At 46.1% G+C, this 18,080-nt stretch overlaps 4 protein-coding genes across 7 annotated transcripts; 2 read left to right on the forward strand and 2 right to left on the reverse strand.

Moving 5' to 3' along the window:
- The first annotated feature begins 8 nt into the window (after window positions 1–8).
- Window positions 9–9,121, forward strand: LOC108145438 (arfGAP with SH3 domain, ANK repeat and PH domain-containing protein). Of its 4 annotated transcripts, none has more exons than XM_017270864.2 (13): window positions 9–716; window positions 3,669–3,741; window positions 3,824–3,969; window positions 4,031–4,371; window positions 4,445–4,887; window positions 4,967–5,402; window positions 5,471–5,951; window positions 6,020–6,139; window positions 6,285–7,050; window positions 7,120–7,196; window positions 7,313–7,360; window positions 7,634–7,819; window positions 7,890–9,121. In XM_017270864.2, exons 1-13 carry the CDS (start codon window positions 588–590, stop codon window positions 8,085–8,087), a joined length of 3,444 nt encoding a protein of 1,147 aa, XP_017126353.1. In that variant the 5' UTR covers window positions 9–587; the 3' UTR covers window positions 8,088–9,121. The 4 variants fall into 4 exon arrangements, with proteins under 4 accessions (XP_017126353.1, XP_017126351.1, XP_017126352.1 ...); XM_017270862.2 differs by having other exon boundaries at window positions 10–716; window positions 6,201–7,050; XM_017270863.2 differs by lacking the exon at window positions 7,313–7,360 and having other exon boundaries at window positions 10–716; window positions 6,201–7,050.
- A 243-nt stretch (window positions 9,122–9,364) lies between these two features.
- On the reverse strand, window positions 9,365–10,069 carry LOC108145441. The gene is made up of 2 exons (XM_017270869.2): window positions 10,013–10,069; window positions 9,365–9,899 (listed from the first exon to the last, which is right to left on the reverse strand). The coding sequence occupies exon 2, from the start codon at window positions 9,879–9,881 to the stop codon at window positions 9,432–9,434; it is 450 nt and encodes a 149-aa protein (XP_017126358.1). The 5' UTR covers window positions 9,882–9,899; window positions 10,013–10,069; the 3' UTR covers window positions 9,365–9,431.
- Window positions 10,070–10,139: 70 nt separating this feature from the next.
- Window positions 10,140–14,225, forward strand: LOC108145490 (cullin-4A). Its single transcript, XM_017270947.2, has 11 exons — window positions 10,140–10,451; window positions 10,526–10,936; window positions 10,995–11,239; window positions 11,303–11,763; window positions 11,820–12,006; window positions 12,082–12,274; window positions 12,338–12,474; window positions 12,532–12,921; window positions 12,986–13,264; window positions 13,326–13,478; window positions 13,554–14,225. Exons 2-11 carry the CDS (start codon window positions 10,612–10,614, stop codon window positions 13,647–13,649), a joined length of 2,466 nt encoding a protein of 821 aa, XP_017126436.1. The 5' UTR covers window positions 10,140–10,451; window positions 10,526–10,611; the 3' UTR covers window positions 13,650–14,225.
- LOC108145491 (calcium permeable stress-gated cation channel 1) lies at window positions 14,010–17,843 on the reverse strand. Its single transcript, XM_017270948.2, has 3 exons — window positions 17,679–17,843; window positions 16,036–16,958; window positions 14,010–15,974 (listed from the first exon to the last, which is right to left on the reverse strand). Exons 1-3 carry the CDS (start codon window positions 17,692–17,694, stop codon window positions 14,604–14,606), a joined length of 2,310 nt encoding a protein of 769 aa, XP_017126437.1. The 5' UTR covers window positions 17,695–17,843; the 3' UTR covers window positions 14,010–14,603.
- Window positions 17,844–18,080: the final 237 nt, after the last annotated feature.

Genomic DNA, 18,080 nt, shown 5'->3' on the forward strand with positions numbered 1-18,080 from the left:
ACAACAACAACACTCACTGTACGCAGCGAGACGCCAGCAGCACAAAAATCGCAATAAAACAAAAGTATTAAATCACGCCTAAAGTTAGGTCGACGACGACCATGTCCAGTGCCGCGAATCCCAGTCCGAGTGTGTTCTTCCTGTTTCCGCTGTCATGGGGCCCGCGATTTTAGGACCCACTGCTGCCCGGGCAATGCGCATTTTCCTCCGTCATCGTTAATTGTGTGCGGAGTACGATTCACTAGTACTACAACCGAAAACGCAGAAAAGCGAATAGCAAAAAACACAAATCGCGAGAGGATGAGAACGCCAGTGCTTGGATATATGGATATAGTGCCAGTGCCAGGGAAACTGCGACGAGCAACAACACAAATCGGGAGTGAACAAAGGCGTAGAGATAATACTACGTACAGTGTATAGGCGTTATCCTGGTTTCTCTGCTATTCGCCGTCCCGCTCCCACTTCCATTCGGCCTTGGGCGCGAGCTGGTGTGCGTGTGCCTCGCGTCTGTGTGCGTGCCGTGTGTGTTTGTGTGCCGTGTGTGTGTGTGTGCCGTGTGCTTGTGAGTGATACGTATCCTGAGCAAAATGCCGCCATCCCTGATTGCCGTGTCCGAATTTGTGGAGGAGACGCGCTCCGACTACAGCTCGCCAACCACCTCCACCTTCGCCTCCCGGATGCCCGACTGCCGCCACACTATTGGCGTACTGGAGGAGGTAAGTCCTGTCCAAAAGCTATCCCCTTGTATCCAAGGTACCCAAAACCAAAAGAAAATTTCAAGGTAGCCGATGATTAAATCTAGGCACTTTACAGGTGTGTTCCGGGATATACAATCAAGCACTAGTATTTTATTGTTTTAATGAGATTAAAAGTGCAAAACAGATGTGTGAAAAGTGTGATATACTAACCATTTAACTTAGTGTTTAGCAAACATTATCGTTCTTTTAAATTACTGGGATTAGGTTTGGTAAAAAAGGAAAGGTAGGGTAAGGATAGTAGTCAACTAACTAATGTTCAAACAATGTTTACAAAACCGCATATATTTAATATATGTACAATATATTGGGCTTAAGAGTATCTTATCATTGTTATTCCTTTTAGTTGTAGCAAACAGAAAATTAAGGAAATAATTACGTTTCCAAAACAAAGTATTCTTAATATTTAGAAAGATATTAATAATATTGATTGCACTTAGTCCTTCATGGCCTTATTTATTTATTAGTGTGTGTTGTACAAAGGCTGCTCATTTGAATACGAATCGATTAGTAATAATTTATAAGTTGGAATTCCTTGAAAGTGAAAACCGGAGGATGACTAGCTATATTGCAACATACTGCCGTGCAATACTGCAGTAAACGTGGTAGACGACGCCCACGCCCCCTGCAAAGCGGTGATGATTGTTATTATTTGCACAGGGGGAGCAGCAAAATGATTTGTAAATTGGCTCGGCGCCAAAATGAGCCACCGCCTGTTATTTAAATGCGGTCTCTCTCGCACCAGTTCTCGCTCTCACTCTTTCTCTTTCTCCCCGCAAGGTGGTTTTCCTCGATTCCATAAAAATAGTATTATGAAAATACAAAGTGCATTCCTGACTGTTTCAATGCAGATGGAGCTATGGGATCAGGGAGTGGTTGCCACATGAGCATGCTGCAATTTCTATATTTATTCACGGCAGCTGTGATGTCGCCTCTTACAAGTATATGTATATATATATGTATATATATATTATATTACGTACACCCCGTCCGCCCGCTGATAAAGCTAAGCACACAAAGAAAAGGCCGGAAAAGGCGTGTGATAAGAAAGGCGAGACCGAGGGCTATAGCTATTCCCGTACGGACACTAAGTCGGTTGGGGATGTATGTCGCCCACATGAAACACCGACTGTCTAAGTGGAAAATTCATCCATTTTGTCACTCGAAATGAGCCCCAGAGTGGACCGATTGTGCAATATACTCGTATATGCTCCAAATCCCCCCGGGCAAATGCAGCGCCCAGCGAAACAAAATTAGACGATTTATTGGTCACGACATTTCCACTTTTTTCCCGGAACTCTGGGCCGTCTTCTTGGACACCACGTCAAACATTTAATATTTAATTTCGCTGATGGACTTTTGGTGTAGCCCAAACAGCCCAAGCAATGACCTCCATTCCGCCCAGTTAAATGAATTTTATTTCATTTTTTTTTTTCAGCCAGTCTCTCCCATTGCGTGTTTATTATATTTGGAGCAGCTGTAAAACTGTCTAAAATGAAATTTAATTTGGTTCAGCGAAGAGTTTCTCTGTGTTGCCATTCATTTGGCCGCTTCCATAACAAAAGTGTTGCGGTTTTAGCCTTCTTCTGGGGCTTTGACTTATTATAAATTAGCATCTTTTGTTATCAAAGCAGCCAACTGGCCGGGCAACTCGTCAAGTGAATAAGAGAGAGAAACAAGTTGACTAATATTGTTAGCTGGTTTTTTGTTTTCGTTCTAGGCGTGTTGTTTGCATTCCCCGTAATTTGCTCAACTCTTTTGCTCTGCCCATGACTAATCTTCTCCAGCCGATTGCTAGGAGTTCGTTTGTCCCCAGATGTTTGCTGCTATCGCTTAGGATCGAATTGCAATCGCAAATAGTTCGGGTTTCCCTGGAGCCCGTTCTTCGCCGATTCGCTTGTACATTCTTCCAGCACATAAAATTTAATCTAATCTTCTGTTTTTATTGGCCAGTTGCTTGACTGGAGCTCATATTTCAGTTTCAGCTGGAATGTAAACGATCTCTGCCGATTTCTATGTGATTCGCAGGCAAAATCGTGTTCCTTGGCGGCTAATTTAATTTTCTATAGAACAATTTGAATTGAAAGCAATTGGGAGAGTCAATGGGTCAATGGGGGAAACGAACTCTTTCCTTCCACTTCAGAAATGGGATAAAATAATGCTTTATATGCTTCCGGTTTTTGTTTATCGAAAGCCTCAAGCTGCATAAAACATTAATGGTGTATCGGTGGGGTGAAATGCTTGAAATCTTTTTTACTTGGTGTCTTAATTGGTGCATGCGACTGCATTTCAAAATGGGGCTTGTTCGGTTATTAAGTTTAATAATAGAAGTGACCTTGTCGTACATTTTCAATTAGCCAGTGCCATAAAATGTGGTTGAGCATCGAAGGGGATGACCATTCAGCCAACAGGCCAACTGAATACCTAATGCCGATATTGACGCGCACTCAATCAGAGAATATTGTTCATTTGGAGTCCATCCAAGGCGTTTCCTCTATTTTGTCTTCCCATTTTTGGCTGAGCTCGGGAATGCATTGTGGCTGCTCCTTTACGGCACAGAAGGTGCCGCCTATTGATTAAAAAACTCATAAAGTTTATTAAATTGAAAAAAAAAATAGGATTAGCGCCAATCCTTTTTTAATTTTCTTTCTTTATTAATATTTATATCACCTTGTTATATGAGTTTGCAAGTAATAACTTTAATTTAATTTGAATCGTAAATAGCTTTCTCTTATTTATTTAATAATATTATCTTCAGGTTATTTAAAAAAATAATTTCAAGTTTTTGTCTAAGGTTTCTGTAACTTTTCCCTGTTTACGTTAAGAAAAACATGTCTATTTACTTGATATTTGTGATGTTGATTTTCGTTTGTTAATCAGAACTTAATGACTAATTATTATGTTCTCTTACAGCGATTGGAGTTTGATCGGGAGGGTCTAACCAAGCTGAAGAAGGCGGTCAAGGCCATCCACAACTCGGGAAACAGTGAGTGCAGCCTCTTGAGAGATATCACACGATATGCGTTATTTGTTTGCTAATAATCTGTGGTGACGCTTTTATCTCACAGCACATGTGGACAATGAAATGTTTATGGTGCGGGCACTGGAGCGTCTGGGTGGCAAGGTCATCGAACAGGATGAGCCGGACATTGGTGCCGCGTTCCTCAAGTTCAGTGTGGTTACCAAGGAGCTCAGTGCGTTGATGAAAACCCTGGTAAATATCTGTAGCTTATGCAGCGTTATCTGTGTACTAACTTGTTTACCCACCAAAACAGATGCAAAACATCAACAATATTGTGATGTTTCCGGTGGACTCGATGCTAAAGAGCGAACTGCGTGGCGTCAAGGGCGATATGAAGCGACCCTTCGACAAGGCAGCCAAGGATTACGAGGCCAAGTTCATCAAGATCGAGAAGGAGAAGAAGGCCCAGGCCAAGGAGGCGGGCATGGTGCGCACGGAGATCGACGCCGCCGTGGTGGCCGACGAAATGGAGAAGGAGCGACGTCTCTACCAGCTGCAGACCTGCGAGTATCTGCTCAAGTACAAGGACATCAAAACCAAAACGGGCATTGAGCTCTTGCAGCACCTCATTGAGTACTATCATGCGCTGAGCAAGTAAGTGAATATCAACCATAAGTCCACGACAAACTCTTAACTTAATTAACTTAATTGGTTACCATCCACACAGCTACTTCAAGGACGGTCTGCAGACGATCGAGCACTTTGGCACCTACATCGGCGATCTCAGCGAGAAGCTGCACGAGATTAAGCAGAAGCAGGACGAGGATCGTCGCAGTTTGCTGGACCTGCGAACAGTGCTGCGCAGCACACCGGACTTCGAGCGGGTGGACAATGTGCCGTCGTCGGAGAGCCGGAGCGGGGGAGCTGGCTACTCTCTGCACCAGTTGCAGGGCGACAAGCACCACGGCGTCACCCGGCAGGGCCACCTGCTCAAGAAGAGCGAGGGCAAGGTGCGCCGCGTGTGGCAGAAACGACGTTGCCGGGTCACCAGCGACGGCTTCCTCGACATCTTCCATGCGGACGAGTCCAAGCCGCCGACGCGGGTCAATCTGCTCACCTGCCAGATCAAGCCGGTGCCGGATGACAAGCGCGGTTTCGATCTGATAAGCTGTAAGTGGAGTGCTCAAACATCTGTAGTTCTAAATTTAAATTTAAACTGAATGACTCCACCACCTTTTCCATGTCGTAGACAATCGTCCGTATCACTTTCAGGCGGAGGATGAGGGCGACCAGAAGGCCTGGATGGCCGTGCTGGTGAACTGCAAGGAGAAGGCGCTGACCAAGGCCTTCCAGCATGCCAATCCGCAGATGAGTCCCAGTCTGGTGGAGCTGCAGAAGACTGTGATCCGCTACGTTCAGCTGCTGCCGGGCAACGATCGGTGCTGCGACTGTGGCTCGCGGAACGATGTCACCTGGATCAGCCTGAACTTTGGCATTCTGGTGTGCATCCAGTGCTCTGGCGTGCATCGCGACCTGGGCGTGCACCACTCGCGCATCCAGAGCCTCACGCTGGATAACCTGACCACGGCCAACCTGCTGATTGCTCGTGCCATGGGAAACAGCACGCTGAACGACATTATGGAGGCAAAACTCGGCAGGGGCAAACTGCAGCATGAGAGCAGCATGTAAGTCTCTAATACGGGTGGTGTTTGAGTTAAGTTTCCGCTTAACTCGTTGCATTCTGTGTTTCCAGGGAGGAGCGCTACGACTTCATTCGCGCCAAGTATGTGGCCAGGCGCTATGTGATGCGCACCTGCTCGGATGACAACGACTTGCGCTGCGATTTGGAGCAAGCGGTGGTCAATGCGGACATGAGTCAGCTGCTCCAGGTGTGGGCAGAGGGAGCGGATCTCACCTGCTGTCTGCCCAGCTCGGATGCCGGCGAGACGGCCCTCCATCTGGCTGTGTTGCGCGAGATGGGATCCACGCTGCATATAGTCGACTTTCTTATCCAAAATATGCCGCCCAAGGGTCTCAACAAGGCCACCAATCCGGCCGGCTTGCTGGACGTCACCGGAAAGAATACGGCGCTGCATCTGTGCGCCCTCCACGATCGCAGGGAGTGCATGAAGCTACTGCTCCGCTCGGGAGCGGATTACGAGCTCAAAAACTCACACAACAAGACAGCGCTGGATATTGCCAAAGAGATGGGACACAATAGCTGCAGGGAGCTGGTAATACTTTCTAAACTCAACTCACCCCCTGTTTCATAGTAATCTAATCCATATTTGTCAATTTACAGATTGAATGTGCCATTAAGCGGGAGAAGAGCGCCTTCGATCACATCAACACTGACTGGAATCTGCCCAACGAGGATGGTTCCACGGATTTCAGCGACGATGAGACGGTCATCGATGAGCGCGTAGGTTACGCTTACTAATCTAGTCGAAATCCATGCTGATTCCTGTTTGCTTTACTTGCAGAAATCTCGTTCGCGTCCCCCCAGTTTCGCTGGCGGGGACTCGCCCGTTCTGCGCTCACGTTCCTCCACATGCGACTCCATACAGTCCAGTTCTAGTCCAATCGCCAACTGCCCGAGCCGCCAGTTCACGCTGCCCTCGGGCCTGCCCAGCTACACACATTCGGCGGGCACATCGCCCAAGCAGCACATCAGCGTGGGCCAGTACCTGGGCAGTGCCACCAATGTGGGCGGCGGTGGGGCCGGCAACGGTGGCTCCAGTCCCAGTTCCGCCTCCAGCCAGAGCGTCCGAGCGGCGCGAAACAGCCTGAACATGCAGAGTGATCTGGGTGGTCATGTGACGGGCGCCCGGAAGTCCACGTCCACGGCGAACATGAACTCGCTGAAGAAGCGTACGGCGCCGGCCCCGCCGCCCGGAACACTAGGCAGCGCTTCGTCCAGCTCCTTCTACGGCACATTGCCCCATCCGCCACGGCACTCGCAAAACTTCGATGCCAACGATATTCGCGCCATCAACCACAAGAACCAGTCGCTCGACGTGGCGTACGGTACGCTGCCACACCTTCGCAGTGTGGAGAGCAGTCCTCGGGGTGGAGGAGGTGGAGGAGGAGGATACGGTTACGGCGTGTCTCAGGATCCGGGAGGATCGGGCAACGGGAGTAACAACAGTCTCATGCCCGCCATGACCACCTTTGGCCACAAGCGTTCGCCCAGCGGTGAGTCGTTAAACCGAAATATCCATTTGGCGGGCGCCAAGCTGGTCCTGCCGCCCACCGGCGAGTTGCCCACGCTGAAGCATGTGGACAAATCAGCGCTGACAAGGCCAAAGATTCCACCACCAGGTCCGCCATCAGGTAAGCTTCTGCATAGGGCAGAATCGTTTTGGCAATATCTGTAATTGTAACTTTTTTTACCACCAACAGAGCGTGAAATTTCAAACGGACAATCGAACGAGAGCATCAGTTCCATGGACGAGGGTCCAGTGGCGCCGCCCCGCAAGGTAAGTGCCCCCACAAATAGCGTAAAGTGGGTAGTTGAAAGGACGTGTAGCTGAAAAACCAACCCCATACCTTTCTCTGTATTTAATCTGATCCGCACTCGGCAAACGAATTGCAGCGCAAGCAACAAATCATCGCACTGAGATGCCAGGCCAGCGAGGAGACGGTAAATGGCTAGAACCACCGCTCATTTGCACTTTCATTCTTTGCCAAGCGAACTATCCAAACTAAATGTTGTCGTTGCTGTTGCAGCAGTTGTCGTTCTTCTTTCTACTAAGTGTCTCGTTTTGTGCATCCCCCAAAAGCTCTAACCCCAAGCGCCCATACTCACAGACTCTACATTGAATCGAAACGATCTTTCTCTGTGTTGCATTTTGTTTGCTCTCTACGTTCTTGTGCTGTTCAGCTTGGCTAATGCTTATCCTTTGAAATATTGCAGTTGATCAATCAGTCGGCCAACTTCCCCGACTACGAGTCCTGGCACACGGATATGGACAGCTCTGGCGGCGGTCTGGATCACTCCGCCGAGTCGAATGTGTCCTCGAGCGACAACGATCGACTCAACTCTTCGCCAGACAATCCATCGAAAAGCGGTGGAGCAGGTCCAGGCGGGAAGTTCCACTATGTAAGACTCATATGACCTAGATCTCATCAAAGTTATCCCTTAACAAACTAATAAATATTCTTTTAAACAGAATGGTCAACGGCGGTGCCGCGCTCTTTATGACTGCGTGGCCGACAACGATGACGAACTGGAGTTCAAGGAGGGCGAGATCCTGATCGTGCTGAATGAGCGCACCGACGACGAGAACTGGATGGAGGGCATCATTGAGGGACAGCCAGCCAGAAAGGGCATGTTTCCAGTCAGCTTCGTGCATATGTTGCCTGATTAATCAATCTTTTGATTGTGCTGAGTGTGTGGCTGCGCGTGATTGTATATAGATATATATATATATATATAGACATATATATATATAAAAATATTGATGTGTGTATGCGTCTTTTTAAATTCTAATGATATATAAGACAATTTTTTATTTATTACAAGCATTTTATCACAAAGCGTGCGACTATTTATTTGCCTAAGACTAAACTTGTAAACGTCTCAAGTGAGCCACCATTAGCGTAAAAGCCAACTACTCATTTACACTTGTATTTTAATCAGATCATTTTAGTAGAGATCCTTGCTGTGCATTGCCTGCCCAAAGTTAGCGCCTCAATGAATTGCTTTGATAACTGAATTTATATCCTGTAAATGCTGGAATTCGTACCGTAACTAAATATAACTTTATCTTAGCCCAACACGCTGTGCGCAAAAGTTACTCAATTGCAGATGAGTTGTCAGGAGCTGAAATTATGTATTGTATGCTTATACTATATGCTGCCATAAACAGATACTAATGATATCCACATGAGGCCCGACCTGGTCGGGATCTTGGCTTACACTCGTACTCAAGTATTCTAAATCTGTTGTTGATGGTTTGACGAAGAGTTTATAAAACAACGTTGAAAGAAATATCAATTTACCCAGACTAACCCAATTCAAAAGCCACCAATGCTATTATAAAGAAAATCGAGCATAGTTATGCAAAAAGGATAATATAATATAAACCCTTTGTACCTAGAAGTTGTTACCAATTAAGTACCCAATATATAAACGTATTTAAATATTATAAACTTTGTACAAGGTATCTACTATTGAGACTTGTTTGACACATATGATCATTTTGAAAATCTAAACTGTATATAATAATTTTTTTTAGGACACCACACACCTTTTTCTTTTCACACATTTTGTACACACGTTTCAGTATTTATTTAGCAAAACCTTAAAACATATTGATATTACATTTAAGTCAAATAAAAGGAAGAACATAACGCTTATTACAAATACACATATATAAGGTTGTGTTTTTACCAAAAATAATAAAAAGTCTTTTTAGTTATTCGGCTGGGTTTTATGAAAATATGAAATTACAATTTGCGTATAGAATGTAATAGATAAGCATGTAATGTTTACACCTAAATTATGTATCTTTTTGGAAGATTCGCCTGCAAGTGTAAGTTTTTACCGAAAATAATAGAAAATATTTTTAATTGCTTGGGTGAATTGATAATCTTCATTGATGTTTTAAATGAAATGAGTGTCAAGAAAGGTTCAACTATGGGATCTTTTGGAGAGATCGGTTCTTTTTGGGTTTTTAATTAAAACAAGTGTCAAGAAAGATTACAAATTGTTATGTTTCCTCTTCAACTATGGGTTCTTTTGGAGGAGTAGGTTCTTTTTTGGCTTTTTCAGTATTTGTCTTTAGGTTTGGGCATTTTTGAAGTAATCCGGCGTACTCCGTAAAAACTGTGAACGCGGCCCTTTGAAGCACAGTGTCCCCTAAATGATGGGAGGCCAGGATTTTGGCCAAGTTCTTGTAGTCCCGCTGCATGAGGCAATCCCGTGCCATTCGGAGTTTTTCAGAGGTAACCGACCGTTTTGTCCGATTGTATAGTTCATAGTGGGTTGAAGGAACACACGATGTGTTTTTATTGAGCCAAAAGCCATCCTCGGAGTTAGTTGCAATGTTAAGAGTGCGATTTAAGACATTCTTGGGTATTCTTCTGGCTGGAAAGTTGTAGACATCTATTTTCCGCTGTGCATTTTTCTCAGGTGGCTTTTCCGGGTTCTTCACTTTCATTTTACACGCGGGGGATTTCTAGAATTTCCACAAAAAGTTGGTAAGGGTCAAGTCAAGATTGATGTTAAATAAACTAGTTTTGCTTGGATGCAAACAGTTTTCACTTTAATTGTTAGATTTACAATATTTACCTTAAATTGATTTTCAAGAACAAAAACAATTGCTGCCTGTTTACAGCGATAGACAATGTAAACCTGATTAACAGCAATGGCGTTTAACAGTGCTCCCCGTTATGACATCGATAGTTTGCAGGCAATCGATGTTCTGATTCGCCCGATATCCACATCCCTACTACAAAGCAATATTTTCCGCATGCAACCAAAAACCAAATAATATAATGCTTGCTGTGGAATCGTAATTGCGAATTTTATACGATTTGGCTAACCCATCAGTGGCCGAAAGACTACCAATTGGCAGCCCAGAAGCCGACTGTCGGACAAGCCCACTCGGCAGCCGGAAATTGCAAGAGCAGTGTCTTCGCCTTGAGGTCGCCAGTTGCCAATTTGTTGTCGGGCCCTGTGCAAAAGTCGCAAAAATCTTCAGTGGTAATTGCTGGTAGTCCTCTAACCGGTAAGTCATCAACCGATTATAACCCTCGTAAGCGAAAGCAGAGCCTGCAAACAGTAACATATCTTTTCGGGCAGTACAAGGCCAGGCCGGTACGACGAAAGCAGGACCGGATCAGGAGCAGGAGTGGAGTCGAGCCTGCGGGCAGCTGGGTCCCAAAACTATGAGTGCTGCCAAGAAGTACAAGCCCATGGACACAACTGAGCTGCACGAGAATACCGAGAATATCGCCGCGTGCCTGAAGAAGGCCGAATCCGTTGCTGCAGCCGGTGCAGCCGCCTCGAGTCTGGGCCGCAGTGCCTTTGCTGCCCAAAACATGAACTCCGCGTCCACTAACGGCGAACGCCTGCCAAACTTCTCCAAGCTAAGCGGCAGCCATGGCGAGATTCGCACGGCTTCAACTACCTCAAACCTCCTCAATCGCGTGGGGGCCATACACAACAGCAAGCCCGGCGATGTCAAGAAGATAGTGATTAAGAACTTCAAGGGTATGTTCTGCCTACAGATAGTTATTTTCCCCCACCTTTGTCATCTGGTTCCCTCCAGCTAAGCCCACACTGCCCGATAACTACTCCGAGGACACGTACGTGAAGCTCGAGGAGGCCGTTATCGCCATCCAACTGTCAAAGCCCATTAAATATTCGCTGGAAGAGCTCTACCAGGCGGTGGTGAACATGTGCAGCCACAAAATGGATGCACAGTTGTACTCAAAACTCAAGGAGCTGACGGAGCAGCATGTGAAGCGTAATATAAAGCTCAAGGAGCTCACCGGCGGCAGCATGGACAAACTGGTAAGAAACTGCCCACAGAAAGTATGGATAGAAGCTCATTTAACAAACCCTTTCGCCTTGCAGATCCTGCTGGAGAAGATTAACCACTGGTGGCTCTCGTTCTGCCAGCAGATGATCATGATTCGCAGCATATTCCTGTACATGGACCGGACCTATGTGCTGCAGAACTCGTCCATTCATTCGATTTGGGACATGGGGCTGGACCTTTTTCGCATCCATTTTGCTCAGAACAGCGTTGTCCAGAAGCGAACCGTCGACGGTTTACTAACGCTGATCGAAAAGGAACGCCAGGGTTCCACTGTGGATCGCGGTCTGCTGAAGAGTTTGGTCCGCATGCTGTGCGATCTGCAAATCTACACCAGCTCCTTTGAGGAGAAGTTCCTCGATGCAACTAACCAACTATACAAGGCTGAGAGTCAACGCAAGATGCAGGAACTGGAGGTGCCCGAGTACTTACAGCACGTCAACAAGCGCTTGGCCGAGGAGAACGAGCGCTTGCGACACTATCTGGACTCCAGCACAAAGTAAGCGATTCTAGGTCCACCACCAAGAACATAATATAAATTTGTATTTTCCCCAGACATCCGCTGATATATAATGTGGAAAAAGAACTGCTCGCGGAGCATCTAACATCAATATTGCAGAAGGGCTTGGATTCGTTGTTGGAAGACAACAGACTGAACGACCTCACACTCTTATACGGGCTGCTTAGCCGAGTCAAAAATGGAACTTCCGAACTGTGCGGCAACTTCAACGGTTTCATTAAGGTATGCTTTCCCAATTGAAACGTATAAACACAATCTAATTATTAACTTATATGTGTATTCTTTTTTGATTTACAGAAAAAGGGACGCACCATTGTCATCGATCCTGAGAAGGATAAGAGTATGGTCCAAGATTTGCTCGATTTCAAGGATAAAATGGATGTGATCGTTCGCAGCTGCTTCGAGCACAATGAGAAATTTACCAACTCGTTGCGCGAGGCCTTCGAGTTCTTTATTAATCAGCGTGCCAACAAGCCGGCCGAGCTCATTGGTAAGCCACCACGCTAAATTACTATGTTTTAAACAGCATAATGACACCTAACTCATCCATTAGCCAAATACGTAGACATGAAACTGCGATCTGGCAACAAGGGAACCACCGATGAAGAACTGGAGAAGACTTTGGACAAAATCATGGTTCTGTTTCGATTTATCCATGGCAAGGATGTCTTTGAGGCGTTTTACAAAAAGGTTTGTGTGCCCCTAATAATATTTCGCATCTAAGCAATCACCAAACATTTTTTTTAGGACTTGGCCAAACGGTTGCTGGTGGGGAAATCGGCCTCAGTGGACTCTGAAAAGAGTATGCTGTCCAAGCTGAAGCAGGAGTGCGGAGGAGGATTTACGTCCAAGCTGGAAGGCATGTTCAAGGACATGGAGTTGAGCCGGGATATCAACATTGCGTTCCGCGGCCACGCGTTGAGCAACAACCGCGATGTTCACAACTTGGACTTGTGCGTCAGCATTCTGACCATGGGCTACTGGCCAACGTATGCGCCCACGGAAGTCACAATGCCGCCACAGTTCATCAATCCGCAGCAGATTTTCAATAAGTTTTATCTGGAGAAGCACAGTGGGCGCAAGTTGCAGTGGCAGCCAACGCTGGGGAATTGCATGCTACGTGCCCAGTTTGATGCGGTATGTAAAATGTTGTTTTTAATCTTATAATATATATTATTTAACGTTTGCTTAATTTCTGTAGGGTCCAAAAGAACTGTTGGTCTCGCTGTTTCAAGCGCTCGTGCTGCTGCTGTTCAACGATAAGCCCATTTTGAGTTACGAGGAGATTTTGGCCGCCACCCTCATTGAGGATGGTGAGTTGCGGCGAACGCTTCAGTCCCTTGCTTGTGGTCGCGCCCGCGTCATAACGAAAACACCGAAGGGTCGCGAAATTTTGGATGGCGATCAGTTCGACTTTAACAATGAGTTCACAAACAAATTGTTCAGAATCAAGATCAACCAAATACAGATGAAGGAGACGGTGCGTATACTTGACTATATATTGCATTAATAGAGATTAACCTAGCCTTTTTTTCGCCCAGAATGAGGAGCAAAAGGCGACGGAGGAGCGTGTTTTCCAGGATCGACAGTATCAAATAGACGCGGCTATTGTGCGTATCATGAAAATGAGGAAAACGCTTAGCCACAATCTACTCATCACAGAGCTGTTCAACCAGCTCACCTTCCCCGTCAAGGTAAGCCAATGACCATTAGTCATTCCTATTATTAGCGGCATGAGCCTAATGAGTTTGCTTTGCTTTGCATTCCAGCCCGCTGACTTAAAGAAACGCATCGAGTCGCTTATCGATCGTGACTACATGGAGCGGGATAAGGATAATCAAAACCAATACAACTATGTGGCATAAGTGGCCCCAGCTTCTGTGAACTCCGAACACCGATTCGATTGTAATTCGTTCTATATACCATACGCATACATACTAACAGTCCAATGAAGTTTTTGGAGTGTTTCTGGACCGTTCAGCGATGCTCAGTTTTGTCATCTGACATTTGGTTTATTCTATAACTGGATCGTTGAACTATCCCCCAGCTAATGGTAGTATAGTTGCTACAGTTCTTTTTGTAAGTTACCTTATCAACCAATAAATTAAGCGTTTAATTTACGAGCCTACAAGCCGTGCCCCGTGGAAGAGGTCATCGCCGTCGTCGGAAATGTAGAAAACGCCAGCAATATAGAAATGTCCTCAAACCGATAAAAGAACCAAGCGTTCAATAAACTCATTTATTGGACTTATCGTATTTTGTTTACTTTAATTGATAGTTTTCCTTCAATTAACAATAGAAGTGACACTTGCAGGCTAATTTTCTAAAGGAAATATTTAAATAATTATAACTCGTACTCGTAACTCTGTATGCAAAACGGATACGCATAAACTTAATAGTTTTTTATTTACCACAAATAAAAAAAAATTACGTGAAAATAATAATAATGCACTGTGTTTCATTTGCTTAATATTATCAGCGTTACTGCCTCGAAAAAACTAGCATCGAGCCCTTTGTTAAGCACTCAGCAAAGACATATAGTATATACAGAGTTGTTACAGATAAAATTGGGGGAAATTAGGTTACGTGGATTATATACAGATCAGAAATAAATACTTCTATCGCGTTTGCGTTCGCGTGCAGGGGTCATATCGAGAACGACATTGAGGCTGGTCTAGGTATCACAAATTCTCTTGCTGTTATCCTCCTGTGATTGTTTCGTATGCAAATCAAAGCCGTCAACTTGCAAAGTTATCAGTGGCTTCTTAAGATATTTTACAAAAATAAATGAAATGTCTTGCGACATTAGTTAATACCATTTACGCCTCCACGCTGTTCACGCTGTACTGTGAGCTGTCGTACTCGGACACGCTGTCCGAGCCATAGCCCCCGAATCCGGCCACCGCGGGTCGCACGCTGCCGGTCCTAACCACATTATCTTTGAGCACATCGGGCACGTAGATGGGCGCCGGACCGGCAATCTCCACAATGCTTGGTCGTCGTGTTGCCGCACAGCGTTTAATCGGTGACATAAAGGTGAACAGAACCAGAGTGATGGCCAGACTGATGATAAGCAGCAGGAAGCGAGCCATGCCGTCGTCGCCGCGGAAGTAGCATATCATGGCCATGACCAGGACCAGGATCACGACCGAGAACTTGGTCATCGTGACGGCCGTCGAGTGGATCTTGCCACCCTTGCGTGAGATCATGTTCGATGGTCCGTAGGCAAAGTACAGGTTGTGCCGGTCCACAAAGTGCTTCAGGCAGATGTAGATCATGGCGAAGGGCATGATCAGGGGGCAGGCCACGCTGTACACAATGGCGATGGAAAACACGAGCGTAGTCCAGGCGTAGTGTGTGCCAAAGGGAAACTCGATTAGAATCGCCTTCCGGATGTACGGTGTCTCGGCCTTGGACTTGGCCGTCAGCAATGACCAGATGTAGACAATGAGCTCCGGGAAGCGCAACAGCTCCAACGCAGTACCAATGAACGCAGCCGTAATGATGTAGTTCACGTAGAAGGAGCCACGGTCCGGCAGGAAGATGCATTGCCAGCGATCAGTCTCATTCGTGAATCCCCACTCCAGCAGTGCTTGTGCCGAGGTCAATCCCAGCGACGGCAGAACAAGGATCATCATTAGCAAATAGCCAAAACACTTCGTCATGATCGAATAGTTCTGCTTGGAGCGTGTGTAGTGACGCATCCACTTGTCCGAAATGGCCACAATGACAGGCATCAGTGCCGACAGGGTCCAGAGCATCAGAGTGGGCAGGAAGTCAGCCACAAGCGGTGAGATCTTGCCCTCCGTTTCCTTTATCCAGGGCCGGCTGTTCAGAAGACTCACCACCATGGCGGGCGTGGACAGAAAGAAGAGCACCACAAAGAGCACCGCGTTCACGCAGAAGAACTTCAAGTACCAGTGGCTCTTGTTCACGTTTAGGTTCTCCCAAAAGAGGTCGTCCGGCGATGGGGCGAAAACCAAATGCCATTGGCGGTAGGTGCCGGGTGTGAAGTGGGTGACAATATTCTGCGCCTCCTGCACAGTGGACACGGTGATAAAGGCAATGTCCAGGGGTTCGTTCATCGTGGAGGCACGCAGCCGGGCCACATCTCCGGATAGCTTTCGCTCCTCCCGCTGATAGTACTCGTAGGCGTTCTCCTTCTTGCAGGAACACAAGTCTGGCTTGGCCTGTAAATTAGCGGATTATATGATTCTTAATTGCGTTGAATTTGCGGAAAAACGAACTTACCATCAGTGTATCCCGGTTCCGGTGATGTTCGCAATACAAACGGGCATCGTGAACTCGCTCGAACTCCGCGTTTCTTACATAGAGCCGTGAAATGTTGTAGGCGATTGAGACATTCTCGATGGTGACGTCCGGGAAGAGTTCCTGCATGTAGTTCCGCACCACAGTTTTGTTACGATCGCTGGACGAGATGTTCGATATCATAATGGTGCGGGTGGCGGCTTTCTTGAAGGCATTCCGTCCCGAGGCTCGCCGCATGATGAGCACCACCAGCGGTATGTAGAGAATTGTGACGATCGTGTGCACCCAAAGCCAGGGTGAGTCCGGCGATAGGTTGGCCATTGTGGTGCGACCAAAGGCATTTACATCGTAGGGGTTTTCCTTGGGCCCGTTCAAAAAGTTCACGGGCAGAATGATGACCAGCGAGACGATGGTGACCAGAGCCATGACGGCCATCAGGTGCTGCTGAAAGGACAGGTAGTGCACGGCATCCGGTCCAGTGTGCAGCAGAATTGTCTCCTTGCGCAGCTTCAGCGTGACCTTGATCCACCCAAATATACCCTCCTCCGGTTGAATGGGCGACAAGGGTGTGGAGTCGGCCATGCCCTGCGAGGCGGAACTTGGCCTGGGCGACACCTGCGCAGAGGTGCTCGGCTGGGGATCCACCACACTGGCGGCCCGCGAATAGAAGATCTCCGTCCAACGCTTTTTACTCCCATTGCTGTTGACCAGGGCCAGGCGTCCAAAGTCACCGGCCTGGTATCGCAGAGTCGTAAACAAGAGGATGAGCAGGACCCAAAAGATGGTGTTCAGGATCAGGGTCTCCGGTATGCCATTGTAGGCGGTGGTGAAGAACGAGGTGCGATTGGCCACCGCTTGGCAGTAGGAAATGTTACTGATTTCCGACATGGCCCGCAGGTGACTCACTGAAAACACAAAGAAATCAGTAACCATTCATTACTTGTCTGTTTTTAAAGATATACTGAACCCCACTAAAGCCATGATAAGAGCACAGCTGATCGGGGTTTCTCCGAATCAATGAGTTGTTTGTGCTCACATGGAATGAGCAATAGAATGATAGAAAAACTCTATATTGCTGCAACTAATAAGAAATAACTACCCAGTGCCAGATGATCGTGATCTTCCCATGCCGCCCAGACACTTTAATCTTTTTGGGTCACTCGGTCAAACTAAACAAAGACCGCAGATGCTAAACTGCAAAATGCATTGAAATGTGAGGACAGATTACTCCATTTCAATCTAAGCACTTTGCATACAACAGATATGAAGTTGTATCGTTGTCAGCAAAGCTATAAAAACACCAACAAAGAGTTTAAAGTGGGTTTTAGAAATGAGATAATGGACGATTTAAACATGTTTTTGTGTGGAAAGGTAAGGGGGTGGTTGTTTGTGGGGGGGAGGAAGCACTACGTCATGTTGGTCCACCACCCTCCTCTCTTTTTTGCGTTTTGTTTTTGAAATGAATCATCAAAAACTTATTTTCGCAGTGGCCTGTCGCGTGGCAATTGTACGAAATGCAATATAGTTATACTTATATTAATTTAATGATTTGCCAGAGATTTACTGGCCTGGCCAAGTGTTAATAATTGCTATCCACTTTCATTTCACTGCGATTACACTCATACCTTGGCTGAAATTCATGATTTCTGGTCAATTCTCTTGTTCAACTCCACATTAAACAGCAGCTTTGTATCTTTTCAATTGCACATTAATAAAACCAGGTTTGTGTCGTAAAAACTTTATGAAATAATTGCCTTTCGCTTCTTCATTGCACTTTGCTAGCTGTTATCGATACGCCACTGCTACTTATCGATAGTTCGAAGGCAATAGAGGTAGTCGTTTACAGACGACATTATACGTTATTGTTTTTTAGAAGCTTTGAAATAAACTTGTTTTTACAGTTTAAAATTTCAGTAGGTGGTAAACTAAAAAAATGTACATTCCTTATATTTTTTATCTTTAGACGTGTAATATAAAGTGTTGGGAAATGTACTAGTTTGTTGGATCTAGGTAAGATACAAGATATT

This window comes from Drosophila elegans, unplaced genomic scaffold, assembly GCF_018152505.1.
Source record: "Drosophila elegans isolate 14027-0461.03 unplaced genomic scaffold, ASM1815250v1 contig_520, whole genome shotgun sequence".
Classification (NCBI taxonomy): domain Eukaryota; kingdom Metazoa; phylum Arthropoda; class Insecta; order Diptera; family Drosophilidae; genus Drosophila; species Drosophila elegans.